General features: G+C 39.7%; 1 protein-coding gene across 3 annotated transcripts in view; it reads left to right on the top strand.

The window, feature by feature from the left end:
• The window catches only part of atrn (attractin), a 175,428-nt gene that overhangs the window by 42,235 nt on the left and 106,935 nt on the right, over window positions 1-26,258 (top strand). For 2 of the 3 annotated variants that reach the window (XM_028565847.1, XM_028565849.1), the window contains exons 11-16: window positions 3,805-3,889; window positions 7,809-8,032; window positions 19,692-19,813; window positions 20,965-21,103; window positions 21,498-21,679; window positions 24,931-25,150. In XM_028565847.1, coding sequence (XP_028421648.1) covers window positions 3,805-3,889; window positions 7,809-8,032; window positions 19,692-19,813; window positions 20,965-21,103; window positions 21,498-21,679; window positions 24,931-25,150 — 972 coding nt within the window. The remainder of the gene's footprint in view (window positions 1-3,804; window positions 3,890-7,808; window positions 8,033-19,691; window positions 19,814-20,964; window positions 21,104-21,497; window positions 21,680-24,930; window positions 25,151-26,258) is intronic. The other variant, XM_028565848.1, reaches the window with a different exon arrangement.

Here is a 26,258-nt window from a genome sequence, read left to right as displayed (position 1 = left end):
ATGAGAATTGTATGTTGGGACTGAAACATCCCCAACAACAAACGTCCCTTTTTCAGCTCAACGGAGTGGTGTTACAAACAGTTCAGTCCAGTATTATATCTATCTATGTATCTATCTATGTATGTATCTATCTATCTAAAAAGACCATTACAATCATGAGACTGCAGATATGGGAATTGGAACACCCTGGTAGGCTATTTGAAGCTTGTGTATAGGGGCCTAGACACTAGCAAATACATTTACACATTATAAATACCATGGTATTGTTAATACATTAATTCAATTCTTAGCATAGTATCCCATGTATACATTTACCACAAGTCCACACTTGATGGCCATCATGAGACTAACTCATCTCACACTGGTCACAGCAGGAATAGAATAGCAAGAATAGTTGTCATGATTTCCCCAGAGTTTACATTTAAGTTGAACCTTAGAAATGAGTATTGTTGTTTCCCCTCCCTCATAGGGCTGGGTATCAAAAATAAATTACAACATTACAGCACAAATCTTTTTATTTGTTTTAGCTGCTACTACGTGAGTCCTGTCTCTGTGTGTAACGCTGAGTTTTTCCTGTGTTTCTCTACGACGTGTAACGTTAACCCTTGTGTTGTCCTTGGGTCAAATTTGACCCGTTTTTTTAAATGTCAAATATGGGTTTCTTTCAACCAAATGGCCCAAAAATAACATGGATGCACGTTGTATGGTATGGAACCCATACAACATTCTTCGCAAGTAAAATTAATGGTTACTTCCATTCATTTTTGGGTGTTTAAAATGTTTAAATGGTTTCGAAACCGTATCCCGACTAAACTTTGACATATACCAGTCTGTGATCCACTCAACATCCTATGATCTTAGTCATAATCATTCACAATGTATGCCTTTTAAAAAAAAAAAAAAAAAAAAAAAAAAAATTAGGTATAATTTCATATAAATTAGTTTTATTGACCATGAATATAACTTTTTTTTTTTTTTTTTTTTAAGCGCCGAAAAAAGTTCATTTTCTATTTTGACCCGAAAAGGTCAACAAGTTCATGTCGACGGGAAGACAACACAAGGGTTAAACAGCCAATCGCAAACATTATTAGATCTTGGTAGAAGCATGCTGCATGCTTATTGGCTCACTGACGCTGATTAGATTTACTCCTTAGGTATAGTAGTTGGGTATTAAATGAAGAGACATTTTTTTCGATACTCGAAATACTCAAAGTATTGATTTCGGTACCCAGCCCTACTCCCTGAGCTCTTACAGTACTGGACATCTCTCTCTCTCTTGTCCCTGCCACTCACGATCCTCTGTATGATTCTGTAATTGAACGGAGGAGACACGTAGACCATCCCCGCCCCCCAGCAGCAAGCTGCAGGGTCGGTGTCAGCAGCAGCGGCTCTGTAATTGTCTGGTAATTACAGTCGAGATGAGCTGTGCGTCGAGGACTAATCGCCCATCCTTAACGAGCTGAACTCAATTAGAGCGTGGAATTTAAGGGCCGTCCGCTGTCCTGACATCAGTAGACGGTGTCATAATAAATCCCCACTCTTGAGGGGGCAATGCGCCACACCACCTGCAGTACCGGCGCACGCCACCAGAGGGCAGTGTCTACCTGTGAATGTGCAGCTCTCTTGCAGATGTCCCTCTCTCTCCTCTGGGAGCCCCATGATGACTTGCACTGCATCGTACTGACTGAGGGTGATGTGCTGCAGCCACTGTCCTGTGTTCCAGCAGCTTTGACTCCCAGGCTCCCAATGCAAAGTCTTTTTTTTTTTTTTTTTTTTTGTCGTCGTTTGTTCTGTTTGTACGGGCTCGTGACAGCTGTACACAGTCGCATACCGCTGCAGATTCATTTAAAGACTAAAGGAATTCATCACCTTATTCATTCATTTCTTCACCCAGCATATATTGACTTGATGATTTGGACATCTCGAGGTTGGGGTTAAAACTGGGCTAAATCTTGTTGTTTGAAACCGCATTTCATATTTCACTTGACCCAGTGTTAAAATATCTAAAAGCAGTGGTTTCCAAATTGCGGCTCAGGACCCCAAGATGAACATGAAGGGTCACAAGATGATTCATGGGATCAGTGGGAGAAGCATGTACTTCTGTATCATAAAATTATGTTAATTTTTTCTGACTTATCTTTTCTCTTCCCCCCTCTTCTGACATACTGAAAACTGTATTAGAATTTCAAAACAACCTAAGAAAAAAATAACCCTCTTCTACAATCCACACATACATGTATGTCCACATCAAGGCTGTAAGCTTTGATAGGGGTCACAAGCCAAAACTGTTGGGAACCACGCGTCTAAAGACCTTCAAAATCAAATCAGGCCTGCTTGTAAACTACAGTATACGTCTAGCTGTCCTTGCAAATCTGCAAATCACCCCAGGGCCCATAAGTGCGCCTACTTATTCCTGTTCAGGTACATCTTTTTCCTGTTGGGCTCATCAGCCTTGAGAGGGACGCAAGATTGGCATTCAATAGTATTTTATCAAATCTGAATCCAGTACCGAAATCTGTTTATCGAATATGTATCCTTTCAAATCCCTTATCCAATCTCATTACGTTTACCTTTTTAACATTTGCAGGTAAGACGGTGAGGTAACGAGTAGCTAAAGATTTAGATCTGTTGTTGGCTCATAAGCCACAAACGCTAGAGATTCTTACGGCGGCCTAATCAATGTTCCCAACCTTTAGCTACAAGCTGAAAATGAGAGAGAGCAGCAGAGGAGATTAACCTTATTTTTCACAAGCTACTTGCTCTAAATACTGCAAGTCTTAATGCAGAGTTTAAGTCCAACAGTGTAAAATATTGACATGATAAGCATACAGGTTTGACTGGGACATTCTCCTAAGATTGATGTGATGCAATCAGGTGGATAACTTAAATGAAAACAAACTGAGAAATGATGTTTGAGGAGCACACAGACCTGCTTGTGGAGAGCACCTTAACCAGACATCATTTTAGCGTTTTTGGAAGTAACATTAAGGCTTCGGTGCGTTAACTTTTTGATATTAATGAACGTCTGCTACGTTCAAGCCATTGCCAAATGAGTTGCTACAAAGCTAATTAAGACTATCAGCTCCACGCAACTCTCGGTTTAGAAGTGTGGACGGGCCGACAGTTTTGTTGTCATTACTCAGAATTCCTCATTGGGGAGACGGAAACTATGCACTATAGCTTTAATACTATAATACTATAGCTGACATAATCTACCACCAGGTGACGTTTGTCATTTTAACAGCAAAAGTGACACTATGTGAATATACATGCATTACGTACACTACATAATGTCTGTACATCACTTGTTCTTAATACCAAAGGAGGAGGAGTAATAAAAGATATCAGGTGGAGGGAACTAAAGAGAGAATACTGCACACAGATATGGCCGTGGTCTAGTCGTCTAAGATGCAAACCACATTAGTGCAATCAACTATCAAATAAAGGCATTAATGTCTCCCGCAAACTATCTAAAAAAAAAAAAAAAAAAGGGTAGTAGTAATAGTGGCTGAATTCCCAGTTTCTGTGTCGTATTTAGTCATAGAAAACATATTTTCTGAGTGTATTTCTGTTCACATGCCTGGCTGCGTTTTTCTCGGCATGCTTGTTGCTCCTGTAGCCGTCAGGGCCTCAGCATCTCGGTCAAGGACACTTTGCCACCTCATTGATTGACACGGGGATATGAGCTGTTGAAGGTCTCGCTAACCACCCGCTGAGTTCCCAAGTGCCGAAGACGCGCGTGCTTTAAGGTGTGAGCGCAGGTCAACCGTTTGACCCCTCTGTGTCGTCTTTTTTTCATTCCAGCGTGTGACGAGTGGACAGTGCTGCCTCGGCCGGACCTCTACCATGACGTCAATCGCTTCGGACACTCGGCAGTCTTCAGTGACAGGTAATCATTTACACAGCACTCACTGTAACTAAACTCAGAGTGCTGCACAGAAAGGCTTTACGCATAATGTGGGAAAGGTATTTTTGGCTAAAAGGTCTTAATGAAATTAAAACCAAAGTAAGATCAAAACTAAACAAAGGATCTTACCATTAACATAACAATTGGGACATAAACACAAATGGTGTTGTATTCCTCCCACAGAGTCCTACAGACTTGTAAAACCGTTGCCAAGGAGCACTGAAGATGTTGTGGAGGCTCATGCGGTTTCTTTCCTTTTTTATTTTGTTGCTAATACATCGGAAATATACCACTCTTGGTTAAAATAGGCAGATTTTCAACCCTAACCTGATTTCTCTCAGCACCCTTATTTCTCGAGCGCTTGTAGCCAGGGTGACTATTTCCACCGGGGCCAACTCACATTTAATTATGCACTCATGGTATTAAAAGACAAATGGAATGGGTTACACAAACAAACATGTTCAGTTGGTATCTGCATCTGATGTAAATATGAGCTGGTATGCAGTTTTTCTCTTTATGGTACTTTTCAGCTTTCCTAATGGGAAATCACAGTTTTCTCGGTTGCTTCCCTGTTTTATTTATTTTTTAATTCATAATGAGAAAGGATGAAAAGAAGACACGCACATCCCTTGCCCCAAGCCAAGTTGATTTTAGAATTGATTTTAAAGGTCCCATATAATGCTCATTTTCAGGTTCATACTAGTATTTCGGGTTTCTGCTAGAACATGTTTACATGCTTTAATATTTTAAAAAAATACATTATTTTTATTTTCATTTTATTTTACAGTCTTTCTAAAACACTCTGTTTTAGCGTCCGTCTCTACAAGCCCCCCGCCTGAAAATAAAGCCAGTCTGCTCTGATTGGTCAGCGTTTCTGGGTCTTCCTCATCTGGGGCCCGTTTCAGGAAGGAGGTTTAACAAACTCTGAGTCTAACCCTGAACTCTGAGTTGATTTACCCTGAGATGGGAACCTCTGGGTTCCCAAAAAGGCAGCATGAATGGAGCCATGATACTATGATTCACCATGGTAACAACCACAAACAAATACTCATGCACACATACAGCGAGTTTGAACTGTATTTTGTTTAAAAAGCAACACAGCGGCTGCTGCAAAAGAGAGAGAATTTGCGTGGAGGAAAATTGCCGCTAGAGTAAATTTGTGAGTTCTAATAGTGTATTAATATCATATTTAATCATAAGTATAATATTACTGGTGAAATGGTTTTGAACCTATAATCTACTTCATTTACGGTAGGTGCAGTCATGTGGGCAAAAAAATCCTAGGCCTACTAATCCCATTCTGAGGCTGCAGCACCATCATTAACAGAATTATAATTCATAATCTTATTTCAAAGGGTTTACATCATTCACCTGCAATACTGTGGTACTCCTTTTTAAATGGCTCTTAGTGGTTTGTGTCCAGGGAACACTACAAAAAGTTTAAAACACGTTTCAGAGCGAGTCAAACTCTTCTGACGGCTCTGCATACAGTGGCTTTACTACAATACTCCGCATCACCAATGTTGTAAAGAAAACTACAGTTTGCAAAAAAAAAAGCAATGCGATACTAAGAATGTGCTGGGATGTAGAGCATGTCCACGATGGGTGATGTTAGTGATATGAGGACGGATAAGGTTATATAGCCTAAGCCTACATATCTGATGGACTGTGATGAAAAGCGATACTGCTCAAATAGGTAGGCTAGTATCTGGAAATGAAAATGCATCTAGTCGGGGCCTCAATATCATCTCCCGACGTATGTTTAACTCCCTGCAGTAATACAGCTTCTTCATCAATGGGATTGTCGACAAAATGACATGCCATGTTTTGAGAATGTTTTTTTTTTTTTATTCTGCCTAAGATGGTTAATTAACCAACCCTGTTTTTTTTATTCATGCAGATAACACACTGCGCTAAAATGCGCCTAATACAGGAATGAATGAATGAATGAATGAATGAATGAATGGAGGAAATGAGGAAATAAAAGAGTGCTGTGTCAGAGGGAGGAGATTGAGAGAAGAAAACCTGCTCCCGACCAAGTTAGGTTTACAGGCACAGTTACCATAGTAACGGACTCTGAGGTTAAGTTCCCTCTCTTTCTGAAACGGGCTGGAGTTACCCCTCTCTCTCATGTTTAAAAACCCACAGTTTCCCTCATCTCAGGGTTAACAAACTAAGAGTTTTCACTAAACCTGCTTTCTGAAACTGGCGCCTACACTTTGGCAGTCTCTGCAGTCAGACGATGCAGTCTCTTGCATCGTCATTGCAGCCGGGGAATGACCGTAATGGGACACCCGCTCAAGTCACACTTAAGCTCAGCAATCCCCCGGTCTAGACTTGGAACTAAAGGAAAGAGAAATGCTTTCGCTGTCAGGGCTCCCCAAACTCTGGAACAGTCTTGCCTTATCAGTGACTTCCTTTTAATATTTTTTTAAACCTGCATTTCTGCATGAAGTGTTCTTTTTGTGCCTTGTCACTTTTAACTTTTCTAGCTTTTATACATCCTTTCATTGTCTCAGTCGTTCTTTGTCCCCCTGCAATAACTTTGATCTTTTAAATGAGAAAAATAGGAAGCGGCTTACTTACTGTATTCATTCCCATTCAAAACTCCGACATTCTCCTCCTCCTGATCCGTGCGCTCAGCAGGACGTCCAGAGCGAACGGTTTGAAGTGTGCCCTCCATAATCCGAGGGCACTTTTGATCAGACTGGTGCAGCAAATTACCCATCCACCCTGCCCAGCCGCTGCCTGCGAGCACACACACTCAGAGTCACACACTAATCCTCTGAACAGAGGCCAGTGGAGAGTGATGTTCAGAAATGCCCTTAGCCCCACATCCAAACACACAGTGGCACACACACACAGCAGGGGTGGTCTTTCAGGTCCATCTACACAGGAAGAGAGGGCTTGTTGAGGATTTAGCCGACTTGTGAGGCAGGTTGAAGCCCAGAGAAGAGGAAGAGCACTTGGACTAAGCTTCTCTGGCGTTCGCTGTGCACAAAAGGTCGAAACTGAAGATTGCGGGGCAGAAAGCTGCTGGTCTTACTTCCTGAATCCCTTACGTCTTCTCACCACCTTCCCCTGTAGTAGGCCTGGGTGTCCTCCATGATTTTCCCGAATCTGTTTTGATTCCGATTCACAAGGTCCCGAATGGATTTTTATTCCCGATTTTGATTTATTTTTGGATTCTATATCAATTAGGTTAGGAACATTTCAGTTACAATACCAATTATCTTGGATATGAAAGAGATTTTACAATTGTTTATGGTTCCCTCTAACCTGCTGCATTCTTTATTTTTTTTTTAAGGTTATTGTTTGGGCTTTTCAACCTTTTATTTGATAGGACAGCTATGTGAGAAAGTGGAGAGAGAGGGGGAAGACATGCAGGAAATCGTCACCGGTCAGATTTGAACCCTGGACCTCTGCGTCAAGGCATAAACCTCATAGCATATGTGCGCCTGCTCTACCCACTGAGCCAACCTGGCCACAAACCTGCTGCATTCTTAAAAGTATCAATGTTTACATTAAGAACCCAAAAGCTGTTACATTAACAGACTTTTTTATTTAACAAGAACACATAATAAAGTGCAGCTCTACAGACTATCCAGTCAGTGAGTATTGAGTGACATTTCATTCAGATATCTTAAGGTGAGGGACCCCTTTTTGCCAGTTTGTTTTCAACTTTTTTTCAACCTTTCCGACAAACTAGCATGACATAGTTGGTACCGATGGATTCCTTAAGGCTTCTAGTTTCATGTGGTAAAGATCGATTCTTGGATTGTACGAATCGATTTTGGATCATTCAAATGAAAATCAGTTTAAATCTGAATAATATTTATATATTGTTTAAACCCAGCCCTACCCTGTAGCCCTCTAACCTCTTTCCTCTTTTGTCTGACAGTGGGATGTACGTGTTCGGTGGCTTCAACAGCCTGCTGCTCAGTGACGTCCTCTTGTACACCTCGCCCAGCTGCGCAGCCTTCTCCAGCCCGGCGTCCTGCAGCCAGGCCTGGCCAGGGATCCACTGCGTCTGGAACAGCACCCAGGGGACCTGCCTGCCCTGGGAGAGCAACGCCATCGGAATGGAACCGCAGCCGCTACCGGCCTCCTGCAACACACGATCATGTAGGTGACGCCTGCCATCGCTGTGAAAATTCTGCGTTGGTGCACGTCTGCCATGTGAAACTAATCCAAGCTTATTTTAGTTCCTTTGCTGTTTTCTTCTTGAGCGTCTGCAGAACTCCTCTGCGTTCACAAAACTGGTGTCCGATGGCATGCAGAAACTGGCAGGAAAAAAAGGCTTGTTTGTTACAAACTGCCAACACACATCTTGCACATCAGTTAAAATCAGAGTTAAAATAGCAAAAGAAAATTTGTGTGTGTGTGTGTGTGTGTGTGTGTGTGTGTGTGTGTGTGTGTGTGTGTGTGTGTGTGTGTGTGTGTGTGTGTGTGTGTGTGTGTGTGTGTGTGTGTGTGTGTGTGTGTGTGTGTGTGTGTGTGTGTGTGTGCGGTTTTAAAACATAGAAAACGTGGCAGTCATGCATCTTTAGAAACTGTCCTGCTGTCATTGTCAATGATGTCATCTCTGTATGTCTGATTATGTGCTGAAACTGGATCCACTGATTAGTTGATGGACAGAAAATGATCAACAGCAATTTTGATAATCGTTTACCTCATTTATCAAGCCAGGATGTCAAGTGTTCAGCAGCTGCATAGGAGGAGCTGCTTTTCTCTTTACATTGAATGTATTTTTGAACTGCTAGTCAGACAAAGAAGATATTTTAAAAAAAAATGTCTACATGGGCTCTATAATGGGCATTTCTCAAGATTTTCTGACATTTTAAGTTAATTTAGTAGTTGTTAGTTGAGCCCTTAAAATGTAACAACTAGGGCTGGGCAACATGGAGAAAATCAAATACCACGATATTTTTTTACCAAATACCTCTATCGATATTGCGACGAAGATATAATCATAATTATATCATATTTACACAATGAGATTTTAGATAATCATCAGTAATGTGGATATAATGACTAAGTGGGTAAAGGCAAATAAAAGAACTAAGAGAACAGTCTGCTAAGTTCAGAAAATGACATCACTTTACTGTAGTGAAGCCTTTAGAACCAGGAAAAGACACCACTTATGCCATATTACTGTATCCAAATCAAGACAATATCATGCCACGATATCGATATAATAATGAGATATTGTCGAGCTGTTGTTACCACTAAGTGTCCAAAAAGAATACACATTTCCTGTGCAATGCCACCTTTCTGGCTCTGGGAAACTGATGGGCAGTTCTTACCAGATTCTGACATTTTCTAAACGATTTAAAAAAAAAAGAGAGAAAAAAAAAAATCAGAATGATAATAATTATTAGCTTCAGCCTTTGGCTAATTGCCTGAGTTAATGGGGGAGTGTGCATGTGTGTGTTGATCTTTGATGTGTCCCATAAACACATTTCGTGTGTGCGTGTGCGTGCTTTACTAGATGTAATCTTCAGGGACAGCTCAGCTAGCTCTCTCTGCTGAGAATTCTTTTCTATTTGCTGTTGCCATTTGTCACAAAAAAAAGCCCCTCAGTTTTCCCCACGCGGCCGGTCCCATTTCCCGGTGTCTACAGAAGCGCAGACAGATGGAAACTGCGCCTGGGAATATATCTTTCAGCCACATTTAATACCAGAGAGGCCTTCCTCCTCTGCTGCTGTCTGGCAGTCACCCTGCCCCAGTTTTCCCAAAAGAAACCTCATATCCAGCAAGTGTTGATTTCCAGCAAGTGTTGACGGCAGAATCTGAATTACTTAAACTGCAGTAAAAGGAAAAAAAACAACATCCCAGAACTAAATAAATTCCCTGTGCTTCCATTTTAGGCCTGTGGCTCAAATTCCCAATGAGATATTACAATAGTTGAAACAGTAGATAAACATTAAAGGTGCTGTAGGTAGGATTGTGAAGATCCAGGACTTAGCCAAAGAATTTGAACATCGACAACTTCTCAGTTCCTCCCCCCTTTCTGCTGAAGCCCAAACGGTCTCCTAAGCCCCTCCCCCCACAAGGAAGAATGAATACGTGCGCATGAGCAGTGATTGACATGCAGTTAGACAACCCCCTCTAGAAATTTCAGGTACTTTGTATTTTACTTGAATAGGGACCTTTTTAATGCTGCTTTGTACTTAGCTACAATTCTGCGGGACATTTTGTACTATCGATTACACTACATGTATTTGACAGATCTAATAGTTACTTTATAGATTCTACAGAAGTTTTGCATCCAAAACATATGATCTTATCAAATATTGTACATTATTACAGATTAAACGACCTAATCGTATATAAAATCGTTAAAATTAGCTCCACCTTGACCAACTGCTATAGTAAAATGCTACTTACACATTAATGCATTAGTAATAAAATCAAAACGTGATATTTATTGATATAACCCTCACATGCTCTACATTTCTGCATCGAGTGTTTATACTTTGCAACCTAGGGCTTTTTGTGAATGTACCGAGTCAAACTTTCGTTTAAAAGCATAATTAGGACGGAAGCGCCACTTGTAAGATTTACCTCAGGGCTCCAGACTAACTTTTTGCCTTGGTCGCACTGGTGCGCCTAACTTTTTTATTTAGGTGCACCAGCACAAAATTTAGGTGCACCCAAATTTTTCCTTGCGTCACCATTAACGCCACAATTTCAAGGTCACCTTTTTATCACGCTCTATATACATTCATTCATTCATTCATATATATATATATATATATATATATATATATATATATATATATATATATATATATATATATATATATATTATTATTATTTTAAACAAGAATAAGGAGTAGGTACATTTTTTGTTTTTTTATTTGAAGCACAATTCTACTGTACTCAAAGTTTGCATGCCCCTCAGATGGCCAAAACCTGTCATTTGGCCTTCTTCCCCTTTGGCCTTGGCTAAACCAGCTTCCCACACTCCCTAGCATCAAAATTCTCCAAGCTGGGCCCCTCCACACTCATTCTTATCAGATCTTCCACTAGTCCAGGACTAAAAATCATATCTCTGTATTTTTTGGCTGAATGGCGATACACAATATATATCTCTATTTCTATTATATAATTTTTACAAAGTGGGCTAAATGTTCAGTTTTAAGTCAAAGCCACTTTTCACAAGCTCTTTTATTAAAACATATTTGATTACAATAAAATGCAAAGACAGGGTTTCCTTCCCCATTTGAAAATATACAGCTGCAACACATGTAAATTATCGGAAATAAATAGCCTAGGATATATTTTTAAATATATCTTAGGCTATTTATATATATAATATATAATATAATATATATCTCTGAGAAAGCTCCTTCACTTGTTTTCAAAAACAATAACAGACCCCGATAGCCTAGTAGCTCATATAGGGTAAGAGGGAGGCAGCGGATGTGAGGACATTAGGTGCACCGGTGCGACCTAGGAAAAATCTTAGTCACACCCTTACAAATTGGTCGCACTCTAGAGCCCTGTACCGTATTCTCGTTTTGGGTCAAATGGCCTTTTGAATGGGAGTGCTAGGGGCACTACTATGATAGCATCAAAATCACTATTTTTAAAACACTAAGAAGGCTCGACACAACATTTGCTCCAAGTATCACCAGGGGCTCTACGCATGAACTCCAGCATTGAGAACACGGTTTGTGTGAACAGAGTTTACTAAAGAGAGGTTTTGAACAACTCGCGTTGTTTTTTCCGCTCGCAGTGATCTCGCCAGTCAAAAAGAGTCAATCTCCTAATGCGAATGAACGGACTCCATAGGAGGAAATGTCATTCTTATATGAGGTTCCTTTTTCAACTACAAGGTCAATAGTGTTTTTCTCTAACGACAAAACAACAAATTATCTGTGCATTTATATGGAACTAAGCTTTAGGAGCTTTCCATCTTTACTCTCCTCCCTGTTACATTGCCTTTGGAAAGCAACTCTTTTTTGACTGGCTAGATGGCTGCGAGTGGAAACAACGACTCCTAATTATGCGTGCACGGTCACGGAAGGCTTGTATCATGTGGACGCGCCGATGGTGTTGTCATAACTTAGAATTCCTCGTGGGTGGCAGAAACTACGCACTACAGCTTTATGTTAAGGATCTGAATACTTCCTCCACCACTATGGAGTTATATTACTGCCATTAGTCAAGAGCGCATTATTTAAATTTGAGAGCATTTCTCACTGATATCACGTTCAGATTTCTTGCTCTCACACTCAAATAGTCACTGCTCGCGCTCAAAACCTTGCTCTCACACTCAAATAGTCACTACTCGTGCTTAGATTTGCTCTGCTTGTGCTCAAACTTTCTGCTTAGACTCAGATATGTTGTTTGGACAGATTTCCTGCTCTCAGCTTTGAACCTTCTCCTCGCACTCAGGCTGATTCTGCTCGCTTGCAAATTTTCTGCTCTCGGATCTCTCCTGCGCGCTTGGATTTCTTTGTGTTATAACCCTGCCAAAAGTCAACAACCAATAGAATGCCAGCTGTAGTGTTGACCAATGAAATGATCCCTGCCCCGTTGAGGGTGCGTTCACTTTACGTTAGAACGTCTGTTGAGGGCTGTAACCGATAACTCTAACCAAGTTTATATACCTCCGCGCCGTTCATTGCTTTATTATAAGTATATGTCAACAATGTGCACAGAATGGTCGATGCCCTTTTACCTGCACCCATCAGGAAACGGGAGAAAGCTTTGAAGTGGGACATATGAAGTTATGTCCACAACTATGAGGGTGAGTAACATAACTTAAGCACCTAGCTAGCTAGCTAACATATGGCGCTAGCATATAGCTTAGCTTGATGTCCATAAACAAATAGATTTTCTTTATTGTATAGCTAGATTGAACGACATATGACGGACTGTATGTGTATATGAGATGACCTCATTTTGTATTTTTTCCTCATTTGGTTAACCATGTTTCTGGGATTTGGCTGATTTCATGTTAGAGCCAGTAGTAGAACCTAAACTGTAATATAACTGAAAGAACACAAGAAACTGGATTGTTTGTGTCAGCTTTTGCATCACTGTTGTGTTGTTCATCAGGATTTAGTCTTCAATCCTTCATATAGCATTAGTCTGAAAATGATGAATTCATATCAGTCTGTTTAAAAGTTGTAACTTTAAGTACAATTTCACCACTATAATAAAAACAAATCTAGAAATGATATGCTTTCTTATTTGCTCCTTAAATAGCAGTTATTTGTTTAATTAATACAAAGCAAACTGAACTGAAAAAACAAGTATTTTGTTTCACGTTCTTTTCATCCAGGTGGGGCTGAGGGGCTCGACCCCTGTTGATCTGTGTGTGTCATATCACCAACCCATGATAGCTAGAATTCACCCTGCTGCTCCAGATTTACCTACTGTATGACTGACTACAGACTACAACCATCTGCTCCAGATCTACCTACTGTATGGCTGACTACAGACGACAACCATCCGCTCCAGATCTACCTACTGTATGGCTGACTACAGACTACAACCATCTGCTCCAGATCTACCTACTGTATGGCTGACTACAGACTACAACCATCTGCTCCAGATCTACCTACTGTATGGCTGACTACAGACGACAACCATCTGCTCCAGATCTACCTACTGTATGGCTGACTACAGACTACAACCATCTGCTCCAGATCTACCTACTGTATGGCTGACTACAGACGACAACCATCTGCTCCAGATCTACCTACTGTATGGCTGACTACAGACGACAACCATCTGCTCCAGATCTACCTACTGTATGGCTGACTACAGACTACAACCATCTGCTCCAGATCTACCTACTGTATGGCTGACTACAGACGACAACCATCTGCTCCAGATCTACCTACTGTATGGCTGACTACAGACTACAACCATCTGCTCCACATCTACCTACTGTATGGCTGACTACAGACTACAACCATCTGCAAGTTTTGTTTGTAGTGAACATCAACAGCTGCACTAAAAGTCTCTTGGGTTCATATGGGACTTTGTTGTTCTCCATACTGCATCACACACTATGTTATATTAGTATATCTTTTGTTTTGTTATATTAGTACAAACAGTAAGTATCATTACTTAACCACATTATATATTATTCTGGTGTACACTGTTGACTTGACTCCATGCTATTGATTATACATCACTTTAGCTTACCACTACCTCATAACTTAACTTTAATTGCTCTTGTATAGTTCATTTATCTTCTACTAGTTGTATATACCTCCTATTTAATTGAATTATTCTTAATTTGTGTTGCAATACCTGAATCATCCCTCTTGTGAACACTAGGCTTATCTTATCTTTATTCATAACCCTGCTCACAAACTCACCTTAACCTGGGTCATCTGTTTGCCAATATCAATGTTCCTGCTACAGTAAATCCTATAGGCAAATTTTTCTGCTTTCACCGTTGTATGAACAATACACTTTTAAGGTTTTGTGTCAAATATTGTGCAATTTGTTATGAATTACTCATTGTTTTGACAAGGTAAATTAAAGCTATTTACCAAGTGTCAGCTCTGGTCAATTTAATTGTACTGTTTTTTTTTTTTTTTTAAAATGTTATGGAAAATAAAAAAAAATATTTGTTGCAAATATGAACATGGTTTTAATAATCTGTATCTTATTGCTCTGAAAAACTACAATGATTTAAGAAATATCAGTGATACTTATCAACATTGATTGAATTGATTGGATATATTGGCACCTATTACAGGCACCTATTCATGTTCATTCAAGATATTAGGTGTACATAGCTTTCTTTAACATCATTACTATATATATATATATATATATATATATATACATATACATATACATACATACATACATACATACATACATCCTTACCTTACCTTATCTGGTTTTGTGGATATCAGTAATTTTCTCTCCCAGGCCTGGTGGTGCACCCTGTGAATTTAAGCAAGAAACATAAATAATGAGTGTATGTAACATGATTTTACTATTCTATTACAACAGGGGTACTTCAGTCACACCTAGACGAAGAAAAACCGTTTTTCTTCTCAGTTTGCTTTGTATTAATTAAATAAATATATTTAAGTTGCAAATAAAACATAACATTTCTAGATCTGTTTTATTATAGTGGTGAAATTGTACTTAACAGACTGGGTCCGTGTACTTTTTCGTTCATTCGATTTTCATTTCATAAACCGGTATTATAAAACAAAAAACAAATGGTTATTTGGTTTTCGTTTTAAAATACGAAATTTGAAATTGAAATACAAGGCGTTTTTTCCTTTTCATGGTCAAAAGGGGATGGGAGAAATTTAAAATATGCTGTGATTTTCTATTTCATATAACAAAAAAAAAAACTCAAATAGAAATGAAAAAAGGTCCGTGTACTTTTTTGTTCATTCGATTTTCATTTCATAAACAGGTATTGAAAAACAAAACGATGGTTATTTGATTTTCGATTTAAAATACATTTGAAATTGAAATACAAGGCATGTTTTCCTTTATTCATGGTCAACAGGGGATGGGAGAAATATTAAAATTTAAAAAAAATAAAAATATGCTTTGATTTTCATTTTCCATTTTATATAACAAAAATAAAATCACTCGAAAACAGAAACGAAAAAAGGCTTGTTTTTTCATATTCAGAGACCGGATGTTGTCATTTCCAAGGCAACAACGCCAGCCTAGCCTGGTGTCAGTACCATTGACATATATACAATGGACCAATAGACCCCGTTGCTCTGGACGGAGACCAGTGAAGGCTATTAGAAGCACTTTTCCGGTGATCACTTGCTTTACTGCGCAGCCTCCAACTGACAGAGACAACGTAAATGTGACGTGAGCAACGGGTCTGAAAGTTGGAAGTGTTCTGGTAGCTGTTACAAGAGAAATCTCAATCATTTCCAATCTTACAGAGACGGAGAGCGTAGGTATATGTAAGGAGATAACATAAGCACAGGCTAATTATTGCTAACTAACATGCTAGTTAACATTAGTAATTAAACCTAAACAGCTAATGTAAGTCGAAACTGCCTGCGAGCTTCTCCTTTACTGTACGGTAATTCCTCTACTGTGCGACAGTAAGTCACTTGGTTATGACACAATCGTTAGCTTATTTTTACAAAAACGTCTGCTACGGAGCTATAACGTGAGGTACAAGGTAATGGAGCCTTTTATACATTGTCGAGTTTCTTTATAAATAAACAATGGACAAATAGAGTCTTTAAACGCTTCAGATGTAAAGTTATTCGCAGTCAAGTGACGTAAAAAAAAATGGCGGTCAGTGTAATGCTAACAAGAGGTGATCGCTTTGTAGCAACAAAATGGCACCATCGGAGGTTCGCGTTCTGAAGCGAAGCTTACCCCCTTGGTCAGTACCCGATCCGTTCCACCTGCACAATCCGTTCTGCGCATGCGCAAGATGTTCACGCATGCGCAGATGATAATACCGTTTTACGATCTGCCCGATCTGTTCCACGCTAGCCTCCACCCAAGCTAACGTTAGTTTAGCTAACAGCTAATTCGGCTAACCGCTAGCCGAATAACGCATGCGCAGAACGGATCGTGCAGGCAGAAGGGACAGCTAGATTCAGTCTAAAATAACGTTAAGTCAAACATAATGGGAAAAGCAGGTTACAGCAAAATTAAGACTTTACAGTAACAATAAAGACAAGTATTGAGTGATTGTATTTTAAATGAGCACAAGTAAAGCAGAACTGACGTAACAGCTGTTATATATGTTAATGTTTGTTTTGAAGTTTTATTTTGAGGGTCTTTTAAAAGTTTGCATGCTGTCTCAGCTAGTGGTTAGCCGAATTAGCTGTTAGCTAAACTAACGTTAGCTTAACTGTGGAGGCTGACGGATGGCAGACCGCTACAATCAGCTAGCGGTTAGCCAAATCAACTGTTAGCTAAAGTAACGTTAGCTTCCCAGTGGAGGCTAACGGCAGACTGCTATAATCACCTAGCGGTCCGCCCGAATTAGCTATCAGCTAAACTAACGTGAATGAGCTATTAGCTAAACTAACGTTAGCTTCCCGGTGGAGGCTAGTGTGGGAACAGATCGGGTAGTGTCGTAAATCATCGTACCACAGCGCATGCGCAAGATGTTCGCGCATGCGCAGAACGGATTGTGCAGTTGGAACGGATCGGGTACTGACACTTACCAGTGTTGCTTTCAGCCCAGGCTAAAATTACTTTGGAAACCTGTACTCTTGATAATGCTTGGGGGGAATTTTATTTCATAATGTCACATGTAGTTATTACCCTCTCTCCCTGCCTCCCTCTGATTCTCTGTCTCTACCTGCCGCAGACAACTTCCCCCCAATCGAACCAGCTGAGGAAACAGACTTTCAGTTTACGGCTGTAACGGTACCGTTACGCCACAGTTAACAATCCAAGCAAACTTTCTGTTGCTGCCGTTAAACTTGCTGATCTGGCAGAGAGTCACCGGGCGTTCGGGATCAGATCATGGGGATCAGACCTCCGGTGCTGGGTCTAATATTCTAATATTAGCTGCTGCTGCTGCAGCTAGCTAGCAGCTAGCCACCAGCCCTGTGACCTCGGTCCCTGCGGTTTCGCTGGCGTTACCCGCTCTAGCTGAGCTGGGAATCTGCCGCGCTTGTGATTTATTCATATTTTCTTTTCTTTGCAGTGATATGCTATGATGCACTGATGCCAGGCAGGCTTGCTGCTGCTTTTAGTCAGTCTGTGAGATAACAAAACTTAATAAAATATAACGTGCATATAAATAGACGGAATAAATAAAAGTCCCCGGAAATAAATATAAGTAAATCATATGTATTTAGGCTATTGAACTATAATGACTAGCTAATGCCTATATATGTATTGCCTCATTTATGTATTTCATGTTCTATTTCATAGCCATATTTATTATGTAAAGGGTGGCAAAAAACAGATGATCAGTCGCTTAGGAAGTTAGAGGCTACAGTTTCCCTCAACTGCAGCTGGGACATTCTAATGCTTAACGTGAAAAAGCTTAACGTGGTTTAATGTAACTAAACAGTCAGTTATCAGTCACATAACGTCCATAATAATTGGACTTTGGTTTAGATTTTTTGACAGTTTTCAGTGGTTATGAGGAGCAATATGAGAGAGAAATTTGGTAAACATTGAACATTGCTTAGGTACATTAAACCACATTAAGCTTTTTCACGTTAAGAGTTAGAATGTCCCGGCTGCAGTTGTTTTTTAATACCTGTTTATGAAATGAAAATCGAATGAACAAAAAAGTACACAGACCAGACTGATATGAATTCATCATTTTCAGACTAATGCTATATGAAAGAATGAAGACTAAATTCTGATGAACAACACAACAGTGATGCAAAAGCTGACACAAACAATCCAGTTTCTTGTGTTCTTTCAGTTATATTACAGTTTAGGTTCTACTACTGGCTCTAACATGAAATCAGCCAAATCCCAGGAACATGGTTAACCAAACGAGGAAAAAATACAAAGTGAGGTCATCACATATACACATACAGTCAGTCATATGTCATTCAATCTAGCTATACAATAAAGAAAATCTATTTGTTTATGGACATCAAGCTAAGCTATATGCTAGCGTCATATGTTAGCTAGCTAGCTAGGTGCTTAAGTTATGTTACTCACCCTCATAGTTGTGGACATAACTTCATATGTCCCACTTCAAAGCTTTCTCCCGTTTCCTGATGGGTGCAGGTGAAAGTGCGTCGACCATTCTGTGCACATTGTTGACATATACTTATAATAAAGCAATGAACGGCGCGGGGATATATAAACTTGGTTACAGTTATTGGTTACAGTGCCGCCGCCCTCAACAGACGTTCTAACGTAAAGTGAACGCACCCTCAACGGGGCAGGGATCATTTCATTGGTCAACACTACAGCTGGCATTCTATTGGTTGTTGACTTTTGGCAGGGTTATAACACAAAAAAATCCAAGCGCGCAGGAGAGATCCGAGAGCAGAAAATTTGCAAGCGAGCAGAATCAGCCTGAGTGCGAGGAGAAGGTTCAAAGCTGAGAGCAGGAAATCTGTCCAAACAACAACATATCTGAGTCTAAGCAGAAAGTTTGAGCACAAGCAGAGCAAATCTAAGCACGAGTAGTGACTATTTGAGTGTGAGAGCAAGAAATCTGAACGTAATATCAGTGAGAAATGCTCTCAAATTGAAATAATGCACTCTTGACTAATGGCAGTAATGTAACTCCATACACCACCGGCATCTGGAAATGGTTGTGTCTAGATGGTAAACACTAGATTTGCGAAGTTACTATTTTGCGAGTCTTTTGCAAATATTGGGTTACCAACCTGGCATAACCCTGTTAAATTACTAACCCTAAGCAGCTGCCCCCATTTTTCTACCAGCTACTTTTTTTTTTAATCATTATTGTGTAAATATAGTTAGGGATGCACAATTAATTGCATTCTTATCCAAATCGCAGAGCGGGGCCAATATTTGTTAAAGGCAAAATATGTGTCAAAACCATTATGAATGAAGTATTACAAATCCTATCCTGGAGATTAAAGAAAACCTCTTGATTTGGTACAGATCCTCGCAAAAATCATGCTATAATCATTGACATTTTTTGCAAATATGATCATTTCCTCTAATATCGTGAATCCTATCACAATCACTATATCAGTCAAAATAGTCGCTATTAGATATTTTCCTCAGGAAACTGCACAGTTGGTTTAAAAACTTTTCCGTCACTCAAGTTATTTTCTAATAGCAAATTATCATTCATTATCAAAACTGTCTGTATTCCATGTTCTATTTAATGTTGAAGATGCTGACAACGAGAGGTGTGACCAGTACACGGACTGCTACAGCTGCACTGCTAACACCAACGGCTGCCAGTGGTGTTCCGGCCAGTGTGTGTCTCTGGGAAGCAACTGCACCTCTGCCACGGTAAGAAAACGCTGACAATGCTAATCCTGCTAACCCTGCTAACTCCAACATCACACATCACAGCTAACTGCATGGCCACATCTATCCTCATGCTCCAGTGCTTTCAAATCTGACATCAAAGGACAAATGCAAATGAACCCAGGGGTTAATAACACATGGGTTGCGATATGTTTTCATGCTAATCAAATGTGACCAGTTTTAGCGCAAGCCGCTAATTAGCTTATAACGCAAGTCATAAGTCATGATTTTGAACAGTCCCAGGGGACACTATGGGTTCCTGCAGCCACTTGTAGTGCGCCTCCACTAGTGCCACTTTATTCTGTTTTGAATAGGATACACAAATGTTGTTGTGATGAGCCTCCCTATTCATTTCCTCCAAGAGTTATTATACCTAATAAATTGCGATGTGTTCATTTTGAGTAATGAGTAGATAAAGGACCGATGAAGCACGTTCTTGCCTCCAACACGGAATCTGATTTGTCAGTCTGTGATTAAATCACGGCTCATTTAGATGCGATATGACGCCCAGTGACAGTTCATGTGTCTCCTCCAGCACTCTCATCTGCACTTGTCTCTATAATATTTGAGGATCACTCTCTCTGACTGAAATTATTTGATAACCTAACACTTGCGATAACCTGGTTTACTACTCAAAAAGCTGCATTGTCAGGAAAAATAAATACATTTTTTTTTATCTCACATTTTTAATAATATATATGATATGATATTTATCATAGTGGCCCATCCCACACGCAATTACATGACACAAATGTAATGAATGTTTTTTGTTTATATATATATATATATATATATATATATATATATATATATATATATATATATATATATATATATATATATATATATATATATATATATATATATATATATATATATATGTATATATATATATGTATATGTATATATGTATATATGTATATATATATGTATATATGTATGTATATATATATATATATATATATATATGTGTATGTATATATATGCATATATGCATACACACACACACACACACACACACACACACATTTTTTGGCTTCTATTGATAATGAAGAAACATTTCATGGAGAATGAAATGTGATAATTTGTTACTCTGCGTTAACGCCTGTTCTTTTTCTGCTATTTCTTCCCAGGGGGCCACAGGGGACAATGACGTTTGCCCCAAGGACAACCCGTCCTATGTGTGCAACAAGAAAACCAGCTGCAAGAGCTGCGCTGTGGACCAGAACTGTCAGTGGGAACCTCGCAACCAGGAGTGCATCTCACTGCCAGGTAACAGTGTCTGTTAGGAGATGGAAAGGAAAGCATTTCCTTATGCCCCCAAGAAAAACCTACATTAAAGTAGTTTATTTATGTTCTTTTTCCGTTATGACTGCCTGTCCAACTGGATAATAGAAGAAAGTTCTATGGCGTTTATGTTTCACAAATGGTTTACCTGAGCCAGGCCATACAACAAAGATAGCAATCGTATCACATCCATATAGGGATGGTAGTTAAAACATTATAAAATATGTGACACACTGGTATCGGATCAGTACTCAATATCGGCAGATACACGAGTTCAGGCATCGGTATCGGAATCGTTATCGGGAAGCAAAAAATGGTATCGGACCGTCTCTACTACCGACCTGTAGTTCCACCTCCTCATCTGTTCTCTCCACTGCAGAAAACGTGTGCGGTGAAAGCTGGCATCTGGTGGGCAACTCCTGTCTGAAGTTCATCACGGCCAAGGACTCGTACGACAACGCCAAGCTGGCCTGCCGGAGCCACAACGCCGTCCTGGCCTCGCTTACCACGCAGAAGAAGGTGGACTTTGTCCTGAAGGAGCTGCAGATGGTGAGTGTGGTGGTAAGTTGTGGATATGAATTATCTGATTAGACAAACTTTAATATTCTCCTTGGGGAAAGTGAGTCGTCACACCGGCAGCGAAAAACATACACATAAGACCCAAAGAGAGAGTGGTGAAGACCAAATAATACGGTTAGTAGTAATATAGTTACAGCAAGAAGATCACATCAACGTCAGGACTGAAGAATTAAATATCAGCTAAAAGAATAAGATCGTACTGTTTATAGAGCCTCTTTGCCAGATTTATTTGTATGTTGAAGCAGAGATGCAATAAGCAAGAATAAAGCATCCAAGAAACTATGAAATTTCACATCTTTCAGTCTGTGATTTTTGTGGACCAGTGAGCGTGAAACAAATCTTCCATTAACAGATTATTTCCTCAGAGCTCAGACATCTCTTACTCGCTCCATTAGAGCAAAAACGCAGAAATCTATCCCGACAATCGACTAACCATCGCCAGCTGCTGTTTATGTCATCAGATGCAGGTCACATAGCTTGGGATAGATTTGTGAATGACTGGGTGATGTGCAGTGTTTAGCGTTGATCTTGGCATCCCATTTGTACACGGACATATAACACACACAGAATGCAGAAAAAAAGACGAGATGTTCAAATGTGGCGATTACTGAGGGAAGCAGCATAAACAGTGGTTTGCTGATTAAGTCCTGAATGTATTTGTCTTTGAAGATATGTGCTGAGCCTTGTAGCTTTGATCCCACACTCTGTGCTCGTGGTTGCTTGTAATGTTGATAATCAAGAATTACAATATAAGCTGATGGTTCACTGTACACTAAATGGAGTTGGGAGTGTTGGCTCAAATGTGAAATGTAATGTAAATGAAACGAGCTCTCCGCTGCTCTGAGTCAGACGGCCTGGTTTTATCTTTAAAGGGTAACTTTAGTTTTACCAACCTAGACCCTATTTTTTTCTATGTTTCTGTGTGTAAGTGACTGATGGGAACCACAATCTTTGAAATTGGTCCAGTATTAAGTGTGAACGCTGTAACCGGCAGCCACAGACCGGGCTGCTATGTAACCCTATGGGGCAAATGTGCATCATCAATTTGGTCCACTAAAAGTGCTTTATTTTGCCACTGACAGGCTCCGATTATTACTCTAAGTGTCTGACAACATTTTGGAAAGGATCCCTACAGGGATAGGCCTTTTTAAACCTCTTTTTAAACCTCATCTTTGAGAACTTTCTGTTTAACCAGAAACAGCTCTGAGATCGCTAGTACTAAAACCACCAGACTCTATTTAAAAAATCTATACTTTTAGCGTGTGTAGAGCCAACATATTTTCACATGTAAATCGGTAAACTATGTGTTTATTTCAACCAAAACTAGAGTTGTGATTGTTGGAAAAGTGGAAAGACGACCCAAAACGGATTTTCATAGTTTCATTTAGTTTCTGTCGACTTTGAATTAAGTGTATTTTACAATGCTAAAATTACTGTTTATTTACATGGAGTCTGGTGGCTTTAGCTAACGCAATTTCGCGGATGTTTTTATGTTAAAGAAAGGATCTTACTCTTTAACAGAAAGGTAAACCTCCTTAGAAATCCTTTTCATAATGTTGTCAGACACTTAGAATATTAATCTGAGCCTGTCAATGGCAAAACAAGCACTTTTGTGAACTTAAATACAATTATTACAAAGATATTTTGATTATTAATCGATTGTTTTTAATTATTTTTTTTATTATCTGCTTTTCTCTCTGAAATCATTGTTAACGGAATATTGTTGGGTTTTGCACAGTTGGTCAGACAAAGATGGCAATTAAAGACCTCACCCTGGGTTCTATAATGGCCATGTTTCAAGGTTTTCTGACACTTTATGCACTAAACGATTCAAGAAAATAAGCAGCAGAATAATAGACAATGAAAAGGAATTGTTGCAACTAAATGACTAGAAAGGCCTCTATATAAAGGACACATTTTCTGTGCTAAAATGTGATCCGTACAATCACATTTCCTGAATTTATAAGCACTATAGAAAGAAGTCTCTAATTTTCAAGCTGATGAGGAAAAAATGGTTTTCTGGGGACACACATTATTGGCCTAATCACAGCTACATCCGTGTAAACATTTTGGCACCCTTAAGTTCACTGAAGAGTATAAGAAATTCCTGCATGTGTCAAAAGCACAAAGACTACAGTTCTAACAATCTGATCTGCACTTCAGTGAAACATGGTGTCATCTACAGCTGCAGTCCTGCTTTAGTTTTTCTGCGTAGATCACCCAGAAGGCACAAACCCTGCCATCTCTCTCTGAAGCCACCCATGCAAAAATGTAAGCCACTTAACAGTCCTACAAAGTGCCCAGGAGCCGCGTATGTAATGTTGAAGCTAAATAAGACAAAAACATTGGAGTCTAAATCACTAAGCAGTGCTGAAAGTGAAGAGTGTTTTCCATCCATACTAATCAAATTGTGTAGATTTCCCCTGTTGGCTTGAATTCAATTCTGTTGTTCAGTTCCAGGTAATCTTTATCCTTAAAGGTAGAACTGATTTTCTCTGCAATAATTGTTTTTTTCAAACTGTCCAGTCTAACAAAGAAATGCTGTACTGACACAGATACTCAGAAACATGCTTTACAATTCTTCTAGCCATGTTTAATTGACACTGCTGGTGCTGTTTAGCAGTCCCAACTATTTCTTGACAGGATCAATCAATCCAAGAAATGCAATTAAATCCTGATGGAACAGTAATTTCACCCGCGTCTGTGAGCGATCGAGCTCTCTTTGTTTACTACTGCTGCAACAGCACGGCCATTGATTAGAGATGGGATGGATAACTGAGCCTCCCGAGTGAAGGGAAGTAAAGCTTTTTCTCAGTCAGTCCAGGGGACTTTACGTCCGTACAGATGAAATATTGCCGAAATAATTCTTTGTTTTTCTTCCTTACAAGCAGGGCAAAGTTGGGATTCCTGATTAAAAAAACACAGCCATCAAAATCAGTTTTCGACATTGATTTCCACCAAATGTCACATTAGCCTTCAGCTACGGAGTAACTGGCACTTAAGTTGTCTCTCAACCTTTTTCTTGCGAGCCTTTAAAGTGAACAGATGACCAAACACCAGAGATACAGAGAAATTGATTAAAACAACTGTAGAAGTGTAGAAGAAGAAGAAGACAGTGGTAGAAATGTCACTGAACTTGAACAGAGTCAAACTTTGAGCAGCGTTGAGTTTTTAAGAGAACAATGTGCAACATCCTTGTTTTTGACTTTGGCGTACCGTTGTGTGTTTTGCAGTACAAGGCTACAGTGACGCCCTGGGTGGGGCTCAGGAAAATCAACGTGTCGTACTGGTGCTGGGAGGACATGTCACCCTTCACCAACACCAGCCTGCAGTGGCTGCCCGGCGAGCCCAGTGACGCCGGCTTCTGCGGCTACCTGGCCGAGCCGGCGTCCAGCGGACTGAAGGCACAAACCTGCATCAACCCAGTGAACGGCAGCCTGTGTGAACGCCCAGGTGGGTTCACAATACTACATGAATCAAAAATTGGTATATCATCCTGGAGGAATTTTAATTAGGGCTGAATGATTTGGGGAAAAAGTGTAATTGCGATTTTCCTGCCAGATATTGCAATTACGATTTGATTTTTTAGCCACATATAGCACCTTCTACGATCACGTTAATAAAGTAATACAAAATAAAGGGTATGAGCCACTAAAAATAGGACATTTCTGTAAACTATGTGATATGGAACATTATTCCAGAATGTACTGTATCTTATGAAAAAACAGTAAATACAATAATGAAAAGAAAATGGTGTAAAAAATGTTAAGTCAAATGTAGTCTGTTGTAGACCATCCACGCTGACCAACCATTGACCAACAAAAACCTGGTCTAAAGGAAATAATGCAGCATTTCATTGTTATTTTAACAGCAAATTAGTAAAATGCGCCTAGGCTCGTGCACAGTGTGTGCACACTATGCTTGTTACACACACACACACACACACACACACACACACACACACACACACACACACACACACACACACACACACACACACACAAAAGCGCAGCAGCACACAAACATGCAAAAGATTACAAATAAAAATATTACGGTGCAAATCCTCCATAATAGCAATGCTCCAAGGTCCAAACGCGCCTGGATTTTAAAGGGAATGGGAGATGATCTCTGATTGGTTTATTGCATGTTACTTTTTTTCCGCCGTCAAACTAGCAAAAGTGGATTTGGACCCGCCCTAAACTCACCTGCGCCATGCGCTTCATGCCGTGCGCTTGGATCGTTAAAATGGGGCCCTTAGTGTTAATGCACAACAAGACATTGTATATGTGCTAAACGGCAATAAGGAGTAGTTTATGCCTTTTTAACAATTATTATTCATGGAAACTCACTACCTAATATGCACAACAAATGTTAGATTAATTGCATACCAGACTTTGGTTAATTAGGATAGATTAGTTGAGATTAGTTAGATCAGTATTGTAATCAGAGCATTGATGTCACATACCTCTAATGCCGGGATCAAACTACCAATCTTAAATTTCTGCCATGATGTGACACACGACACACAAAGGTAATGGGACAGAGAGGCCAAAAACACAAA

The sequence above is a fragment of the Perca flavescens genome, chromosome 20 (assembly GCF_004354835.1).
Source record: "Perca flavescens isolate YP-PL-M2 chromosome 20, PFLA_1.0, whole genome shotgun sequence".
Classification (NCBI taxonomy): Eukaryota; Metazoa; Chordata; class Actinopteri; order Perciformes; family Percidae; genus Perca; species Perca flavescens.
The sequence above is the reverse complement of the archived record's forward strand: the minus strand, read 5'-3'. Positions and strand labels throughout refer to the sequence as shown.